This window comes from Ovis aries, chromosome 19 (genome assembly GCF_016772045.2).
Source record: "Ovis aries strain OAR_USU_Benz2616 breed Rambouillet chromosome 19, ARS-UI_Ramb_v3.0, whole genome shotgun sequence".
Classification (NCBI taxonomy): Eukaryota; Metazoa; Chordata; class Mammalia; order Artiodactyla; family Bovidae; genus Ovis; species Ovis aries.
In genome coordinates, this window is record NC_056072.1 from 31,356,539 (window position 1) to 31,377,438 (window position 20,900).

The 20,900-nt window shown below is 38.0% G+C and overlaps 1 protein-coding gene across 1 annotated transcript in view; it reads left to right on the top strand.

Annotated features, from left to right (window-relative positions):
• Positions 1 to 1,039: 1,039 nt before the first annotated feature.
• MDFIC2 (MyoD family inhibitor domain containing 2) overlaps positions 1,040 to 20,900 on the top strand; it is a 112,047-nt gene continuing 92,186 nt past the window's right edge. The window contains exons 1-2 of the mRNA XM_060402222.1: positions 1,040 to 1,157; positions 1,734 to 1,821. Of these exons, the coding sequence (XP_060258205.1) occupies positions 1,734 to 1,821 (88 nt within the window). The 5' untranslated portion in view covers positions 1,040 to 1,157. The remainder of the gene's footprint in view (positions 1,158 to 1,733; positions 1,822 to 20,900) is intronic.

Genomic DNA, 20,900 nt, shown 5'->3' on the forward strand with positions numbered 1-20,900 from the left:
GTGGAGGTGAAGATGGGCCTCTAAGGCAACATTCTGAAATGTTAGTAACGGAAGCAGGTAAGTTCAAGGAACTTCAGCACTACAATTAGGTTAAAGTGGAAAGAAGGTTAGGCACCACGGAAAAATCTTAAAACTTGAAGCCATAGGGTGAAAATAATGTTATAGATTGTGACCAGTCAAGGTTTTTATTGGCTGTTACAGGAATCTGACATTTATCTTTGCTCCCAGTTTTATTGTTTTTAAAAACTATGTTGATCAGTCAATTTTCATATGAAACTGAGAGCAAAATAGAAGAAATGAAGTTGGGGAAAAGAGGTGAAATGGACACAAGACAATCAGATAACAGTTTCCAGGTTAAAGACACTGGAGGAAGAAAACCATCTAGGGTCAAAAAATAATGATTGTTTTTTTCATAATGGAAAAACCAGCATTTAGGAATGCTGGATGATTTATTATCATTCATACCTAAGGGTTATGCTTTTTGTTTTTCAACTTCTGTTGAAAACAGTATCTTTGCCTAAGAATCTAAAGACAAATCCTCTTTGGAATGTGATTTCAAATTCTTTTTTGGATTATCTGCAGAGTCTCAAAAGAACTTGAAATGTTTTCTTGTTACCTATAAAATGTTAGAAACACTTGCCTTTCAAAACAGCAGCTGCAGGGTGAACATCTAGAAAATAAACCCAGAGAGGCTTCCCTTCTTTGTTCTGTTAACCCAAATAGTCTCTATGTATTTTTCAATCTCTTTTTTTCTACACCTTTTAATATTAACCATAAGTGATGAATGGCGGGTGTGGAAGGAAGGGGACTGGAGAAACCCCATCCATTTGAAAAGAGTTCATTCTTTTTACCTTATTTTGCAGAGTATCATTTTAAATAAGTGCTAGCCAGGAGAAGGTTTTTATTGTTTTGAACCACAGGCTTTATATTACCTTAAAAAAAAAAAAAAAAAAAAACCTCTCAGCCGCAAGTTGGATGCTTCTGGCAGCAATACAAATCTAGCACCACCCAGAGAGGGAGCGTATTTGCTTCTTCGCTCACTTCTGGCAGGGCAGAGGAATGCTGGACATCGAGAGACGACAAGGGAGGCTGTCCAGAGCATTGCCACGCTGCTTCCCCATCCCTCGCCTTGGGCCTCCTCCCTTGGGAACACACAGGTAAGGACATAGAGGTGCTGATGCAAGCGGAGCATCCTAGCTCACTGTGACCAAGTCTGGGAGGAAGTCAAGTGCAGTGCACTAAGGATGCCTACTAGATCTCAACACCTTCAGGAAGCTCAATGTGGCCTGGCTGAGGTCATAGGGCTCTCATTCCATCCACCACACTGCTAAAAAGGTCCTTCTGTGTTTCTTAGCCTTTCTATCTTTGTGTATCTCTTTGAAGCATGCTTTTCTCTAGACTATTAAGAAAAACATTGAAACAGCTCTGTATGTTTTGATTTTGACAAATCGGAGGCTAGTTGTTCATCTGTTTTTCTTTTGTATTCAGAAATCAGACCTTACAGCAATCTTGACTGCTGAAAGTGAAATATCTTCTGAAGTTTCATTTTCAGTGTAGTGTTGTAAAATACTACATGTGGATAAAATATAAAATTTAACATCAGACAGGGAGCTGAAAAACTACAGAGATAAAATGTTCCTATAATATGGCAGTCATCTCTAAATATAAGGTTCCATGTTATAAATTTGGGTTCTTAATGAATTTTTTATATCATCAATTCTGTTTCCACTTAGATGTCAGAAACTGAGCTGGAAAAGATAAAAGTCAGAACAGCTAAGCATTTTGAAAATGACAAAAATAACATTTCTTGGTTGAAGGAAGGTAAGTTCTCTTACTGTTGATTTTCTATCAATGTGAAAATTGTGCTTTTGTTTATAAGCAAAAAAGAGTGGGCAGAATGAGGAAAACTGCCCTGCAGTTCAAATGATACTAATACTTCTGATTTTCTGTTTCTTTCTCTCTCTCTCTCTTTTTTTTTTTTTTGGCCTAAGTGGTAGATTGAGGGTGTTTAGCATTGAAATGTTTTTTGTATTTCTTAGGCTGCAGGACACTTAGATGATTTTATGAGTAGGGGAATATACTCTTCCAATTCAGATACATGTTACCTATAAGGTTCTTGTTGTGCTAAAGAATTTTCTCCTTTGTACCCAGGAAGATGAAATCATTTGAGGACAAGTATTTTTTAAATAATAATCACAGAAAGGAGTGCAGGCTGTAGGAAGTCATGTCTACAAATAGAATTGTCATTCACTGCAGTTACAGAGCCACCTTCCCAGGGGAGAGTGCTGTCGGCCACAAGCACTGTGTGCGTAAGATGCCTGCTTGAAATACACACACAAATCGATAAGTTCTCCTAGGAGGAGTACAAATTGGTGCACTTTCGAAAACACGTATAAACTCATGATTATTTACTAGAAGGCTTTATTTCATATTCTTTTCTTTTTATGAATACCTTTAATGTTTCTTAAAGGAAACTGATTTGATATTTTATTTAAATAAATAAGTTGTCTCTTTTACACCATTTCCTGAATCTATTCAGTTGTAAAAAGATGGCTCTTAAGTAGTTGCCATTCCTCAAAACTGTTTTCTAAGGTCACAGGAGACTTTAATATATATGTCAAGTAAGTTCTATAACATCAAACATCATCATCATTATTACATCAAACACAATGACAATGTGCATTAGTGATTATGCTGAATCATCAAAACAACCTTATAAAGCACTAATTACTCCTAACATTCAGGTGAGAAAACAGAATCTCAAAGAGTTTAAGTAAATTACCTAAAATTACAAAATTAGGAAGTGACAGAGCTGGGATTTGATCCCAGACCGTATGACTCCTCAGCAAATAAATTTAACTACCACCTTTCACCGTGTTTCAAAGAAAAGATGTTTAAGTCACTTGTCAGGACATGATTTGTGCTCAAAAACTTTCCTAAAGTGTTTAAATCAACACCTTCACTTTCACATATACATCCTCCATCCACTCTTATTCTTAATTGCTCTTTACCACCACTGTCATTTTTCAACTGTTCACTTTAAAAAAAAAAAGATTATCCTTCTGCCCCAGGGCCCCATAATCAAATTTAATAGCTGGGACTCATCTCTAGTGAAGACTTCATTTCAGGATAAAAGTGGGTACAGACATGAAGTATTCTCAGAATCATTTCCTTCCAAAAGCCACAGAGCTAAGAAATCTTTTTTTTTCTTTTAATTAAACAATCTTTTAAATACAAACTTAAAAAAAAAAACAGAAGTAAAAAACAAAAACTGAACTCAGGCTAAAAATCCTTCTGTGTTTTTGTTGGGAAGACCAAACCCACCAAGACAGAGGAGTTCTTTACTGCTGCTTATAGGGAAGTTTATCTTATTTTGTTTTGCTTCAGCTGCTCCATGCTATAGATGTATCATAGAGAAATAACGACAAAATTGATAGACCAGTCAATTGCTTCCTGAAAATTTTTGTTTTAAAAAAACTGTCTCCATTAAGTAAAACTTAGGATTTAATTATTGTATTCTACAAAACCTAATTTCCCAGGTGACCTGTTTTATCCCATTTTGGACACAATTTAAGCTACACTCAAATTATGTTTACTTTATTTCATTAATTGTGAATTATCAGGAGGAGTTAGTTTTTTAACATAAATGTCTTTTCATTTAATGTTAAGAAAAAGTTAATATGTTGTCTTATCAAAAAAGAAATAGACTGATGCAGTGGCAATAGTAGAGGATTTGAAGTCAGGCAGGTGGAGTTTTAATTTTTCTGCTCAGTTGTTTGCTAGCTGGTGACTATGCTCTTACTTAACCTCTCTGAGCTTCGGATTCCTTAGCCAAGGAGTATAATATCTAGCTTGTGAAATTACGGGGAAGATAGGCCACTATTTTGTGTCTTTTATCCCCTCTTTAAAGTATGGTTCAAAATCAGATAATTATTTTTTGAGATTCTGATTCATAGTTCGAACAATGAGCACCATGCTAAGTGCTATATGTTTTTATAGCACTGTCAACAGAAAGGACCTCTATAAAGAGGCAACAAGGCAGTTTATCTGGGATCTTAGAATTGCAATTTGGGGGATCACAGATTTGGGAGAAAACCAGAATAGTGTCTGATCGGAGAAAATGGGCAGAGGGGTTATGTGGAAAAGAGGAAGATCATGCAGGCTACACAAGCTGGTGACTGAAGTCTGGACAGGGGAGTAAATCTGTTCCACACATGACTCAGCTATCGAGCTTACTTATCCTTTCCTGGGGGTAGGTGGGATTGCCTTAGTCCACAAAAAGCCCAGTTCTCAGCATTATTCTTTCCTTCTGGCAACTCAGCCAACTATTCAGTTGCTTTATTTTTCCATGTTCAGTCAAAGTTCAGCACAGGCAGCAAACATGGAGGTCCTTCTTGCATGCCTCAGTCATTCCTGCCATTGTTTCTCTCACGGCATTTCATGTAAATTCTTTCCTTTTGTCCCTGTAACCATTTGGTGTACTGTAGTATTGGTCCATTTTCCAGATTAAAAGACAGAGGCTCAGAGAAACTAGATCTTTTTTTTAATCACCAAAAAAATGCTTTTATTTATTTAGCTTCTTATAATACTCACATAACAGAAACTGAAAAATTCGTGTTAATATTTAGTCTCTAAGTCATGTCCAACTCTTTGGCAACCCCATGGACTGTAGCCCACCAGGCTCCTCAGTCCATGGGATTTCCCAGGCAAGAATACTGGAGTGGGTAGCCATTTCCTAGTCTTTCCCATTCTGTTGTTTTCCTCTATTTCTTTGAATTGATCATTGAGGAAGGCTTTCTTGTCTCTCCTTGCTATTCTTTGGAACTTTGGATTCAAATGGGTATATGTTTTCTTTTCTCCTTTGCCTTTCACTTCTCTTCTTTTCACAGCTATTTGTAAAATGCTCCTCAGACATGCATTTTATCTTTTTACATTTTTTTTTTCCCTTGGGGATGGTCTTGATCCCTCCCTCCTGTACAGTGTCACGAACCTCCATCCATAGTTCATCAGGCACTCAGTCTATCAGATCTAATCCCTTGAATCTATTTTGCATTACCACTGTACAATCGTAAGGGATTTGATTTAGGTCATAATTGAATGGTCTAGTGGTTTCCCCCACTTTCTTCAATTTCAGTCTGAATTTGGCAATAAGGAGTTGATGATCGAAGCCACAGTCAGTTCCTGGTCTTGTTTTTGCTGACGGTATATAGCTTCTCAATCTTTGGCTGCAAAGAATATAATCAATCTGATTTTGGTATTGACCATCTGGTGATGTCCTGTGTAGAGTCTTCTCTTGTGTTGTTGGAAGAGGGTGTTTGTTATGACCAGTGCATTCTCTTGGCAAAACTCTATTAGCCTTTGCCCTGCTTCATTCTGTACTCCAAGGCCAAATTTGCCTGTTACTCCAGGTATTTTTGACTTCCTACTTTTGCATTCCAGTCCCCTATAATGTAAAGGACATCTTTTTGGGGTGTTAGTTCTAGAAGATCTTGTAGGTCATCACAGGAGCATTCAACATCAGTTTCTTTAGCACTACTGGTTGGGGCATAAACTTGGATTACTGTGATATTGAATGGTTTGCCTTGGAAACCAAAAGAGATCATTCTGTTGTTTTTGAGATTGCACCCAAGTTCTGCACTTCGGACTCTTTTGTTGGCTATGATGGCTACTCCATTTCTTTCTAAGGGATTGTTTCCCAGCGTAGTAGATATAATGGTCACCTGAGTTAAATTCACCCATTCCAGTCCATTTTAGTTCACTGATCCCTAAAATGTGAATGTTCACTCTTGCCATCTTCTGTTTGACCATTTCCAATTTGCCTTGATTCATGGACCTAACATTCCAGGTTCCTATGCAGTATTGTTCTTTACAGTATCAGACTTTACTTCCATCATCAGTCACATCCACAGCTGGGGATTGTTTTCATTTTGGCTTAGCCTCTTCATTCTTTCTGGAGCTATTTCTCCACTGATCTCCAGTAGCATATTGGGCACCTACCAACCTGGGGAGTTTATCTTTCAGTGTCATATCTATTTTCTTTTTCAAACTGTTCATGGGGTTCTCAAGGCAAGGTTACTAAAGTGGCTTGCCATTCCCTTCTCCAGTGGACCATGTTTTGTCATAACTCTCCACCTTGACATGTCTGTCTTGGGTGGCCGTACATGACATGGCTCATAGTTTCATTGAGTTGGACAAGGTTGTGATCCAAATGATCAATTTGGTTAGTTTTCTATAATTGTGGTTTCCATTCTATCTGCCCTCTGATGGCTCCTTAGATGGCTCCTTAGAGGCTTGTGGAAGCTTCCTGATAGGAGGGGCTGGCTGTGGAGGACTCTGAGATTTGCTCTGATGGGCAGGGCCAAACTCAGTAAATATTTAATCGAATTCTCTGTTGATGGGTGGGGCTGTGTTCCCTCCCTGTAGTTTGACCGGAGGCCAAGCTATGCTAGTGGTAATGCTGGTAACAGTGACCTCCTTCAGAAGGACTTATGCCAGGACTGTTGTGCTCAGTGGCCCTAACCTCACGGAAGGCACTGTTGACCCACACCTCTGCTGGAGACTCCTGGACACCCATAGGCATGTCTGGCTCAGTCTCTTATGGGGTCACTGCTCCTTTCTCCTGGGTGCACACAAGATTTTGTTTGTGCCCTCCAAGAGTCTGCTTCCCTAGTCCTATGTAAGTTCTGTAATCAAATCCCACTGGCCTTCAAAGTCAAATTCCCTGGGGGTTCTCAGTCCCTTTGGTGGTTCCCCAGGTTGGGAATTCTGCTGTGGGTCCTAGAACTTTAACAACAGTGCGAGAACTTCTTTGGGATACTTATTTTCCAGTTTGTAGTTTGTTTGCTTGATGGCTCTGTAGTGGAGTTCACACATCGTACCTTCCAGGTCTGCTGCAGCCTGACTGCCTGTCCCCGTGGCAGGCCACTGCTAACTCATGCCTCTACAGGAGACACTCAAACACTCAAAGGTAGGTTTGGCTCAGTGTCTTGTGAGTTCCCTGGGTCCTCGTGTGCACAAGGTTTTGTTTGAGCCCTCCGAGCATCTCTGGTGGGTATAGGGTTTGATTCTAAACATGATTTCATCCCTCCTGCTGTCTACTGGGACTTCTCCTTTGTCCCTGGATGTTGGTATCTTTTTCGGTGGGACCCAACATTCTCCTGTTGATGGTTGTTCAACGGTTACTTGCAATTTGGGGGTTTTCACAGGAAAAGATGAGTGCACGTCCTTCTACCCTGCCATATTTTAGGGCTGTTTGTAATTTATCAAAACCCCTTCCCCCTTAAAAAAGAAAAATAAATAAAGTAATCCTTCAGTATCCACCAGGGGACTGGCTCCAGTACCCCCTGTGGATACCAACTCCAAAGATGCTTAAGTCTCATATCAGATGGTATGGGGAGTCAGCCCTCTGTATCTGCAGATTCAGAACCCATGGATAGGGAGGGATGACTGTAGTGATCTGAAAGTTGTTCAAAACCTCCTTTATGAATAACAAATTAATTGCTTCTCCCATCACAGTGTCTCTTGCCTCCCTCTGAAACTCCAGCTGAATAATGTTCATGGTTAAAATATAGGGAATCACAGCACTGCCTGATTAGGGTTGGACCAAATGCTCACTGGGTTTATCTACATAAACCAGTTACCACGGCACCTGACCTCAGAGTGAGCGTGGAACCAAGAAGAGTCACATCATCACTTCCAACCTAAGTACTGATACTCCTTCTAACTTTTCATCTTCAAACATTCATTTGGTGCACCCAATTTGATTTACGTTTATTAACAGTATCAACAGAGACAAGGCATGAGCATAATAGCACACATTTAATTAAAAAAAAAAAAAAAAAGAAAGGAGGAAAGAAAGAAACACAGTCCTGCAGTCGAGAATTTTACCTAATTGTCCTGCTTTGGCCTGAAAGGTGAAAAGGTTCTTTTCTTTCTACTTCTCTCAAAGGGTTGGTTGAAGCAACATCCAGAGCTTTTTACTAACAATTAGGGTAAATAGTGTTTAAGAAACACATCAATAAACCTGAAAATGTATTCAGAATAAAACTAACTGAATCTATTTTCATCTTCTATCAAACTACCAGTCAATCTTGTATCACTACAGCCTTTGAACTCCTGACTTCTCAAATTTTAGATTGATCAAATTCCTGACTCCCAACTTAAGGAATTCAGCAGGATATAGATGGAGAGAGGATATAAATGTTTAAGAGCAAGTAACATGAAGTAACACGCTCAGGGACCATACTCAGAGAAAACCTGTTTTAAGACAACAAGAGAAGCAAAATATGATTGTGAAATATGCACCCAGCAAGATGAGCTGTGCTGTGTAACTGTGGGCCAAGATGGTCTTGAAAGGCCAGTCTTGAAGATGGCCATGAGCTATTTGCACAGAGGGAGAGAAGGAGTTAATGCCAGGAGTAAAAGCATCAGAGGCTGCATGATGCAATACCCCCTTTGGTGCCAGGGAAATGGGCATGTTGGCTAGTTATCTGCATATGGGTTAACACAAGAAAGGGAGGACAAAAAGACGGAGTGCCAAGTATAAGTAGTTGGACATGGGTTTATAAGTTGTCAGTGCAGGCAGGTCTGAGGTCAGGGACCAATATACTGAATTGTGATTTGGGCATACATATCTGTAACTGGAGTACAAACTGGCATGGGACAGGCAGAGGAAAAGTTTAAGGCAAGATGGATGATGATGGCTAAGCCAGCAATGCACTCAACACCCTAGTCAAGAGGGCCACATGACTGGCATAAAAGTCATAACAAGGAGAAGAAGAAAATAGGCCCAAATGTGAAAAATGTTATGAAGGAAAAATTGATATAACATAGAAATTGGGGGAAAATTACAGGTGGAATAAGATGGCATGTAATACTCCATTAAGCCAGGGAGCATTCTGGGTAACCATTTCAGTGCTTGCTCCTTACATCATTTGATACGGAAGAGAAACAGTGAAATGAAGGGATGGGAGCCTTTAAATTGTTGCCATTTGCAGTTTAAAATCACAGCATCGCCAGTGTTTGAACTGCACACAATTTCCTGGAGTGTCTCCTGATTTTTCAGGAGAACTGAATTTCTATATGACATCACCTGAATTCTAAAGGTTAACTAATGACAATGAACAGCAATAGTTACAAGAAAATACCATGCAGGACAAATAAACCAGATTCTGTGAGTCTAGCTCAGCTCAAGGGCTACCAGTTTGTAACTTCTGTTCTAAAAGCTTGTATCTCTCAACAAAATCTATTATAATTTCCTGAAAACTGGTTTTCCATAAATATTACTCTCTCTATATATGTATGTGTGTACATATATATATATGTACACACACACAAAGTTAAAACAAACGTTTGACTTAAAAACATAAAATTAAGAACATTGAAATAAAACTGTTTGTCTTTCGGAAGACTAGCTTTCCGTGATTGGTTTAGTAAAGCAGTCTCTTTATGGGTGTAATAAATAGAAGAATAAAATTATCCCAAGTTACAAATGTGTCCTCAACATACAAGGCATAGAGTTCTATACTTCTGACCTGATGCTGACTCAGTCCCACAGCTGCTACACTGGGTGGGGCCACACAGGGAAAGTTCATATTATAGAAAATACTTGATTTTTTTTTTTTAAGGCAAGGGTGGAGGAGGAGGGAAATGAATAAGTTTGGCTTTCACTTCTAAAAATGCCAGGAAGAAAAGATATGAAAGTTCTATAGGTTATTCTGAACTATAGATACTTTTTCTATAAGCAGTCACATAGTGACTATAATCTTTGATTATTTCAAAATCATTATTTAGATATATTTTAAAGAAAATGTCCCTAAACTTTAGTATAAATATAGAGAAGTCAGGTCACCAAAGAGCTGGCGGCTTGAATACAGTGTGATCATTTAATCAGAGTTCATGAACATTCAGTTCAGTTCAGTTTAGTCGCTCAGTCGTGTCCGACTCTTTGCGACTCCATGAATCGCAGCACGCCAGGCCTCCCTGTCCATCACCAACTCCCAGAGTTTACCCATACTCATGTTCATTGAGTCGGTGATGCCATCCAGCCATCTCATTCTCTGTCGTCCCCTTCTCCTCCTGCCCCCAATCCCTCCCAGCATCAGAGTCTTTTCCAATGAGTCAACTCTTTGCATGAGGTGGCCAAAGGACTGGAGTTTCAGTGTTAGCATCATTCCTTCCAAAGAAATCCCAGGGTTGATCTGCTTCAGAATGGACTGGTTGGATCTCCTTGCAGTCCAAGGGACTCTCAAGAGTCTTCTCCAACACAATTCAAAAGCATCAATTCTTCGGCACTCAGCCTTCTTCACAGTCCAACTCTCACCTCCATACATGACCACAGGAAAAACCATAGCCTTGACTAGATGGACCTTAATCGGCAAAATAATGTCTCTGCTTTTGAATATGCTGTCTAGGTTGGTCATAACTTTTCTTCCAAGGAGTAAGTGTCTTTTAATTTCATGGCTGCAGTCACCATCTGCAGTGATTTTGGAGCCCAAAAAAATAAAGTCCACTGTTTTCCCATCTATTTCTCATAAAGTGATTAGAGACCAATAATTCTAGATATTGGAAAATATCCAAGAAATTCAAAAAGCCATGTTCCACAAATTCCCTTCTCAATATAATCCAAAACTTGAAGTCCATAACACAAGAATCCCATCTCATTTCCGTTAAGGTCTGTTTGCAAATGAGATGGAGAAAGTATAAATCTTACATGTACTGACATTCATAAATTCACTAAACTTCCCTTAATTCTAAGTGAAGACAATTCACTTCATTTGCTCAAAAATAATTTCAGATCATGAGCATTAAGACAATTTCAAAATGCATTTTTATACAATTCAGCAAGCATTTGAAGAGACTCCTCTTGAACTTGCAGATAATATATTAGGCAAAGAAACAAAGATGTCAAAAAATGAAAATGCCACAGGTTCTGCCCTCAAGGAATTCATGTATTTAAGTGCTTTATTATAATGACTAAATATTAATCCATGCTAATTCTCTCACTCAGACAATTCTCATTTTTAAAGGGGCTACTTTTTGTGTGTCTAGCTTTAAAATTAAGCAACACTAATGTCTATTTGAAATTGTTAATGTGCACCAATAGTGTATCTTGATTTCCTCTTATTATGTGCACATAGGAAATAGAATCATTAGCTCTTATTTCTGTAGTCTCCATGGACTTGTGAACATGTGTTACCTAATAACCAAAACACAGGTAAGGAGAAGGTAGCAGTCAAAGAGAATGTTGTTTTGTTTTTAACCAGAGGTGAAAGGAGAAATTAGATGTGAAAATATGCCCTTAAAGAAGTAAACAAGCACAAGATCATTTTACAAGGTAATTATTTTGAAGTGTTAAAATAAGATGATATGAAAGAGACTGGCATGGGAACTATCTTTCAGAAGCAGCCATCAGAGAAGTTTTGAATGAAAGATTATTGACCTGAAATTTAAATAACAAAAAGAAGCCAGCTGTCCAAAAGTCTGGGAAGAGCATTCCAACAGGGAAAAGAGTCTTTGTAATGATAGTATGGTTCAGAATGACTGGATGAGAAGGAAGAAAGGGAAGAAAGACTTAAGGAAATAAGGGAGGGAGGGAGTAAGGAAGGGAAGGGGGAGAAACATGTTCAAGTCATAAATAATGTTGAACATTTGCTGGCCATAGGCAGGAATTTAATGTTTTTCCCTAATCTGAATTAGGAGTCACTGGAGATTCTAAGTAGGGCATAAAAGCAACTATTTATACTGGATGTGGTAAAGAATATATGCATATGCAGAAATAAAACAGAAGACCCTGCAACTGACCAAGCAAAAGATGATAAACGAGACAGGCTAAAACTGTGAAGGTGAAAGAGGTAGTATAGAATTCAGGATCTATTTTGGAGATAGAACTGATTGAACTGGCTGGTGCTCTGGTGTGAGGCAAGAGAAGGAAAGGAGGCAAAGTTAACTCCTGGCTTGAGAAACTGCATGATGATAATGATGCATGAAGAATAAGAGAAAAAGTGGCTGGAGATGGAGGAATCGGAAGATTTGGGTGGGTCCCATTAAATGTGAAATGGTGACATCCCATGAAGATTGTAAATTGGGCAATAGCATACATGAGATCAGCTGTCTACTTTAAGTAACGCTGACAGGGAGGTTGGCTAGAGATTTTGATTTAGGCCTGAAGATTGAGAAAGCATCTGCTGATGGCAGAATACAGGAAATGAAATACCATTTCAAGTAGAAGGGTTAAGGTGGGAAAGAACGTGTTATGTTCCAAAAAGTGAATGAAAATAAGAGGGGCTGGAGCATCTTGACCCGAAGGAAGGCTGGCATTTGATAAGCACGGGGAGTTTGCCCAGGAACGGAGCCTTGAAGCTTTTGTGGACCTTGGTCAGCATCTTTGATTCCAATAAACTGTCTACCCTGGAAATGCCTACTAGAGACTTATTTTAACTTGTATTAAAATATATCTCACTGCATTTTATCCTCAAATGAAAACTAAGTAAAAGACTATCAAAAAAGGAGAAGCGGGTGCAGAGGATGAGGTGGTTAGATGGCATCACCAACTCAATGGACATGAATGTGAGCAAATTCCAGGACAGAGGAGCCTGGCATGCTATAGACCATGGGGGTCACAAAGAGTTGGACATGACTTAGCAGAAAAACAACAACAAATCAAAGGATAATGTACTACTTTCAAAATATCACAACTATAAAATGAAGCTTTCATAGTTTGCATTAATCAGGGCTCTCCAGAGAATCAGAACCAATAGGAAATAAAAATAAGCTGGACAGATAGAACATACATCAATGGATAAATAGGTAGAACATGGATGGATGGATGGATGGACAGATAATAGAGGATTTATTATGGGGGACTGGCTTACACACTTATGGAGGCTGGGTCATCCCATGGTCTGCTCAGGAGGCTCAGGAAAGCCAGTAGTGTAGCTCCAGGCTAAAGCCTCAACTTCTGAGAGCCAGTGGTGTAAACCTAGGTGCAAGTAAGAAGTTCTGAGAACCAGAAGAGCTGATGTCCAAGGCCAGGAAATGGATGTCCTAGCTCCAGTGGAGAGAGCAAATCTGCTTTCCCTCTTTCTTTTCATTCTATTTAGCCCTAAACTCACTCTGGAAAGATATTCTCTTTAATTAGACTATCAGTTCAAGTGCTAATCTAGTCCCTCAAACAACCGCATGGACACGCCCAGAAATAGCATTTTACCAGCTCGCTGGGTATTCCTTAGCCCAGCCAAGCTGGCACATAAAATTAATCATCACATAGTTTTTAAGAGGAAAGTAACAGATACTTTTTCTAGCGAAATTAATGAAAAGTGGAATTTATTGGAAGTCTGAGAGTTGTTCTGCAGTCTACAAAGAAAATTCAGGTCCAGGGTGGGCAGGGAGTAATCTAACTCTGGTGATCCAGATGTCAAGATTTAACTCCTAAAACATGAGCTTCACACACTTTTCCTGCCCTTTCCTCCCTCTGTATTCAAGACTTCAAATCTCAAGGAAGAAAGCTCTGTCGATTTGGCTATGAGTCCCCATCCTGGCGAGGCAAGGAAGAGTACTTTGACTGACAGCACCACAGGGCTACACATAATGGGGGAGAGATGCTTCTTCAGAGGAAACTCAGTGCTCTGACACCAGAATGGAAGAAGAACAAATGCTACGTGGCTTCCAAATAAAGTGCACTCTAAGGGCTGGTGCCCACCATCAAATTTTCAGTGCTTTGCTCCATAAGGGATGATATTTTTTTAAGAGCCTGACATGTGCTGTTGTTGGAACGCTGAACATTTCAGGAAGGACAGTACTTACTTTAAATGTATTGGCCTTCTACTTAAAGTTCAAATGTCAGAACCATTTTGATTCTCTGATAACCTTATTTTATGTGGAGAATGTTCAGTAAAAGATGAGATCTTCTGTGTTCTCATAGGTCAACAAATTAAATTCCCGTGGCATATCCTACAGCTGACGGTTGAAATTTCTCTCCAACTAAGCCTATAAAGAAGTAAGTTCATTTCTTATAAAATGATGATGTTGATCCCAATGGAATGGAAGGCCTAGAAGATGCCATGTCAGCCCATGAGACTATAACCAGATGAATTAATCAGTGCAAAGTCCCTATAAGTTGTTAAACAGCAGATTTAAAGACTCTTTTTCAATGATGATAGAGCAGTACATCAAATCCAGAATGATCTTAGCTCACCATTATTAATTGCAATTTTATGAACTAGGAGTGAAGCCATCTGTAGAGACTGGGAACCAATCTTTCCTGTCTCAACAGGAAAAGAAAATTGTAGCTAACTAGAAACTTCAAGAGATTTACTTCTTTCAACTGAGATTTTCAGGAGACTCATTCATTTTCCTCTCTGTCACAACAGCTGTTGGTGTGACTCACTTAATCAACATTAGTATAAAGAGCAATCTTACAGAGAGAGAGGGAAAAAAAAAAAAGGACCCTTATGTTCTATGGCTCAGGAATAAGGACATTCCATTTCTTGTAAATTCCACAAAGAGACACTTTATTTTTATATGATTATGGCCCATTTCTTTCAGCTTAGGAACAGCATTTAGAGGGAATCTACTCTCTAATAAAATGCACCTGCACTAGGTGTGCACCAGACCATTAGTAAAAAAAAAAAAAATTGGAATGTGAAGCGAGCAAATGAAGACATCAGTCTACAGGCATAAATCACTTCAACCATTTTAGCCATTATTTAAGCCTGTCAAAAAGTAAATGTGAAGCAAAGGCAAAAAGCAAGGGCAATGACAGTAGTTTTGCAGTGTATAACTTCAGAAAAGAGAGAACAACTCCTAGAGGCATAGGATTAAGTAAGACATCAGGCAGTTTCTCCCTTTGAGCTGAACTTCCACACTAATATAGATCGGAAAAGAAACAGCTACACTGCAGAAGCTAAGAAAGGTATTTTATGATGTCTCATCTCAAAGAATAGACAAAGGAGAGGAAACTCTGCACTTTAGCTCTTTCATTTGTGATTTTTTTCTTTCCTATATTTAGAATATTCAGCATTGTAGACAGGAAACCAAATTTCTCTAACAGTTACTGAAGATGAAGGTGAAGTCGCCCAGTCGTGTCCGACTCTTTTCGACCCCATGGACTGTAGCCTACCAGGCTTCTCCGTCCATGGGATTCTCCAGGCAAGAATCCTGGAGTGGGTTACCATTTCCTTCTCCAGGGGATATTCCTGACCCAGGGATCGAACCTGGGTCTCCCGCATTGGAGGCAGATGCTTTAACCTCTGAGCCACCAGGGAAGCCTGAAAGATCTCTGTAAATACTAAAACATTCTGAATGTAAATTTCACTAAAATATATAAAGTTTCCACAAATAAACTCTTCTGAACAATAAAAAATAACTCATCAAAAATTATATTCTATCCACCTTCAACAAATAAGATTCCACTCTACGTATGTGTCTTCAAACTAATTTCTTAGACCACTATATGAAAATGCATACTGATAAGACAAAATGATTCATATCATAAAAGAGGCATTTGTTTTACAAAATAATATACAATTAAGTAAGCCAAATCAACAAATGTTTTGATTTTCTCTAAGGCACAAATTTGCACAAATAATATACCAGGACTTCTCTGCCCAAAGAACTTAAAATTCAGTTGGGGAAATAAAATATCAACATATCTCATTTGCCATTAGGATTCAGACCAGACAAGAGCAAGCTTTTCAGCTGTATTTGAAACATAGCATAAAGTGCACAACCAATTTGGAGGCAGTTTTTCAGTATCAGATCTCTCATACAGCAAACCAAATGGGTACACACAATTCCTTAAACAGATACAGATTTCTCTTAAAATTAAAACAGAGCTGGTTGCTTTCCTCTATTTTTAATGTATATAGCAGATTTGGTCTAAAACAACTGTACTAAAAATCCCCTTGAAAACAGAAGGATTCATTTCAAAATATTAACTTCTTACCTATGTCCCTTAAAAGAAAAGACCTTTTGTGTAAATATTCCTTAATGTATTAGCCAGTCTTTTTTCTTCAAAAAAAAAAAAAAAAAAAAAAGAGAGAGGAAAGAAAAAGAAAACAACTGATATCCTTATTTTAAAAAGAGCAAATACTATAACATGGAACAAACAGAGATACTTAATAGTAGTAAGGAACTTCACTTAAGTCTCCAAGGGAAATTCTAACATGAATGATTCGTGAAGAGGGAAAACTGCACTAAGGACTTAAAAAAAAAAAATAACAACTTGGAGGCATAGCATATTCATAGGTCATGAACATATTGGTGTTTCCAATATACTACTATTAAATCCCTAAATTCCATAGGTTAACAACCATTAAGAAGCTACTCTCAGATCACCAGATTCTAGGGCAAATTACCAAGTCTGAGTTCTAAACTCAATTCATCACTTGCTCTCTAGAAGAAGAATGTAAGGTTTGCTTCAGTCTCTTAAGGACATCAGTCTCATCTTGAAGTCCCCTAGCAACTAGGAGAAATAACTTGTTTTCATCACTCCACAGGTTAACAATGCTAATTAGAAATCAAATTTAATTTTTGAAAACTCTGAAAAGGGAAAAGTGACATGGTTAAAAAATAAATAATTATATATTACATATATATGTTCATATGTCTAACATATGTATATATTTATGGAACAAAATATTTTATTCCATTCTTCTCTCTGCCTTTCTAACACAATACAATTCTTGACTAGCTTCTCTAAGACTGTAACAGAGTATTTTATTATGAGATATAAATAACACTTCATGTATTCACAATCAATGTACATTGATATATCAGTGTGTGGATATGTGTGTGCATATATATATATATATATATATATATATGATAAGGGAGAGGTGGTAGAAAAGGAAACTATCATAAGTAAACATAAAATAAAGCAAAAATGTTAAGTATTAGATTGTTAATTGCTCAAGGACAAAGGTGTATTACTTCTTACTTCTATAACTGGGAATCCAGATAGCCCCTAAAACATAGCAGATGCTCAACAAATGATATGAATAAATGAATATAAATATATTCCAAAGATGATATGATATTCATTAGTAGGAAAGGACATATCTAGAATTCAGAGAAACGGGATGTGGCTGGGTTACACAAGTAAAGTTTTAATAGGAAGTAGCATTACAAGCTCCAATACTCTTGCCTGGAAAATCCCATGGATGGAGGAGCCTGGTGGGCTGCAGTCCATGGGGTCACTAAGTCGGACACGACTGAAGTGACTTAGCAGCAGCAGCATTACAAGCTGATGGAATATGATGGTCCAAAGTGGAGTCAGAGAAGTCTGAGTTGTTCAGAGAACAGCAGCTAAGTTTCACTGGGTCAAGGTTATGCGTATGACAGAAAGAAATAAACACTGGCTCTATCATGAAAGACTTTCAATGCTAGACTGAAGAGCATACACAGAAAGTTCTAGGGCAAAAAGAAGCTATCAAATACATCTGGGATAGGGGTTGAGAAGGGGAACAGGATCTAAAGATGGGAGAAAACTCTGTGCTTTAGAAAACATTTGTGATTTGAGGACGTTGATGTAAACAGACTGAAGGGTAGAAAGAGAGCTGAAGGGTGGAATAGAGTGACTAGTTAGAAGCTTGTTGCAACCACAGATGAGAAAGAATGATTTGTGAACTGAGTTACTGGTTGCCAAAACAACGGAAACAGACTGACAAGGAAGACAGTGGTAGACCCAACATCTTTGCCATGGACTAGACGTTAGAGCATAAGCGACAGAGTGGGTGTCAGAGATACTAGAAATCCTCTAGTATTTAAACTGCAGTATGTGTGTGTCTGTGTGTCTGTGTCCTTATGTAAGTAATCTGTTTATTTCAGAAAAATTAGAAAACACAAATAGCAAAAAAATTACTCCAAATCGTAACACCCAGAGGTAGCCACTGCACATCTTTCTTTTTCTCTTTTATATGTGTACTACACAATATTTGGCAAATATAATGAAATATGATTATGTCATATATTTAATAATGTGTTTTCTTATTCAAAACTGAACATCAATACCTTTCCAGGTTGATAAATATAAATTTACAGCATCATACCAATGGCTATATGTATTGTATGCTGGGCTGTGCTACACTCAGTCACTTCATCATGTCCAACTCTCTGTGATCCCGTAGACTGTAGCCCACCAGGCTCCTCTGTCCCTGAGATTCTTCAGGCAAGAATAGTAGAGTGGGCTGCCATTTCCTCTTCCAGGGGATCTTCCTGACCCAAGGATTGAACCCATGCCTCTTGCATCTCTTGAATTAGCAGGTGGATTATTTATCACTGAGCCACCTGGGAAGCCTAACTATACACACAGTGCTTCATTATCGAAATAATAATAATATATACATCAGCATTTCCTTGCTTTCAGATATTTAGGTTATTTTTTTTTTTTGGCTTTTAAATCTCAAAAGAATACAATATCTATCGGGATTCCCTTGTAAATGGACGAACCAGAGTACTTCGTATAGTCCTCAAACCTTACCTTTGGCTGTCAGGGAACACTATACTCTATATACTATATAATATACTGCATATCAGTGCTCCACTTTATGTTCTTAAAACAGCCATGCACAGAAGAGTGTGAAGGTCAGAGAAGTTTTTAGAATGTTCAGAGATAAGAGCCCCAGATCTCAAGCTCAACATGCTGATCCCTAATCCAGTGCTTTTTCCATCAGACTCTGCTGTCAAATACACTTTAAGATAGATAACCAATAATCCCTCACCATCACTCATTAGGACAATTAAAACTAAAGGAAACTGAAATGTTTGGGAAAGTCTTGTGGGTAATGTATCTTTAAACCTCTAATTCATTTAGTTGGATTCTCTACATACCTGTCTTCAGCACAGACATGGTGATTTAAGTGGGAAAGAGGACTTAGTTATGACATTAGGCAAAGATTCAGAAGCCGACTTATCTACAGATTGCAATGATTAAATAGTTCAGAATGAAGCACAACACTGTAATATTTCCACATTCACATTTAAGAGATAAAAGTTGGAAGTTCAGCTCACATAATATCAAGTCATTTAAGACACAAGAGAGTTAATCATTTTAATATCTTCCCATTGATGTTGGCTAAGCAAATAAAAAACATTGCTGATGGAGGAGGGAAGTGGAAATCTCACTTTGTTTGCTGGTCTTTGTGAAACAAACACTTGAAAAATAAAACATATCACATCAAAGTGGGGAGGAGGGAATAATTCCAGTGGCAGAATCAACCATGATCAGATTAAGAAATAGCAATATATTTTTGCATGGCTAATAAACAGATCAAAAACCTGCAAAACTAAGGATGTTTGGATCCAAAATCTAACTTTAATTTTCAAATATCCCTATCTGGTCTTAACATCTCTTCAGAAAGAAAATTACATTAAACATAGTCCTGCTTTCTCATATTCAGCGAGTAGCATCCCATTGTCAATCTTAGATGTGACCTTAATTTTTCTTCTTGTAGTTAGAATTTTTCAAAAATTGTCTCCTTAAATCTTTATATAGTAGTAAATGATTTTAGCAAAGAATAAAAGGCATCATTCTGTAATAAAAGCCTGACACCAGAAACAAACATAATGTATTTCAGATAGGCATTATGGATACTTCATCCATTGTCTTTTTCATTTGCAAATTCAATTTGATTATACTTTGGTGATCAGAAGCCTGCTAGTTTACAATAATAATATTTTTTAGTTAAAATAATAAAGCTAACTTTTTAGGTAATCAAACAGCACTTAACAAACTACCTGAATTCCTACCATCTGACCCACAAGAAGAAAACAACACTAACAAAATGCTTAAGGAACGATTTTAATTTCTCACTTCACATAGTAAAGGAAACTAGGAAGTTTCACGCAACTCAAAGAATTCTGATTATACAAATACACTTCCTGCTCCACAAGGCACCTAGACATAAGAAATGAAAACCATTCTTGTTTCTGTCTAATCAGTTGAAACTATGGCAATTATATGAAATTGGCATTAGTTATAAGAGAAGCTCATTGAATAACTTGGGGTTAAGCAGAAGTAGAGTCTAATTACATCCCTCTAGTGGCTCAGATACCTTAACTGTTAATTTTCACCAAGTCATCTAGTCTTTGTGGTCTGAAGCAATTTTCATACTGCTGCTGCTGCTAAGTCGCTTCAGTTGTGTCCGACTCTGTGTGACCCCATAGACGGCAGCCCACCAGGCTCCCCCGTCCCTGGGATTCTCCAGGCAAGAACACTGGAGTGGGTTGCCATTTCTTTCTCCAATGCATGAAAGTGAAAAGTGAAAGTTAAGTTGCTCAGTCATGTCCGACTCTTAGCAACCCCATGGACTGCAGCCTACCAGGCTCCTCTGCCCATGGGATTTTCCAGGCAAGAGTACTAGAGTGTGGTGCCATTGCCTTCTTCGAATTTTCATACAACCTCTACCTAAACTTTGTAGGCTCTTTGGTTCTTTTGCTTTGTGTTTTGTAAGGACTCATTTTACAATAACCAACTACTCAGAGGGAAACAAAATATCTGTACAGTTATTAAGACTGTACAATATTAAATTCAACAAAGAGAGTAATGTACTTAAATGTAAATTTAGCTTGTTCTCTTTTTTAAAACTAAGCAGAGATTAGGGAGAAATAGCATCGCATCATTTCAAATTTTCATAAGGAATAATATATATATTAATTAGTCAGTCAGCAATCACTGGCAAAACCATGATATACTGGGGGTGGGGGTAGGGGGGGTATCTGATCAAAGCCTGGCAATACGCTGGACCAGAGAAGCAGATCATAGTGTACTTATTAACTATGTGAAGTTACTTGAAGTGTAATGAGAAAATATAAAATGGCCTTTAACACAGAAAGACGATTATTAGATTTGCTTTTTTTTTCTTTTTTTTTTTAAGACCACTATGTTTTTTTCTTTAAAAAAA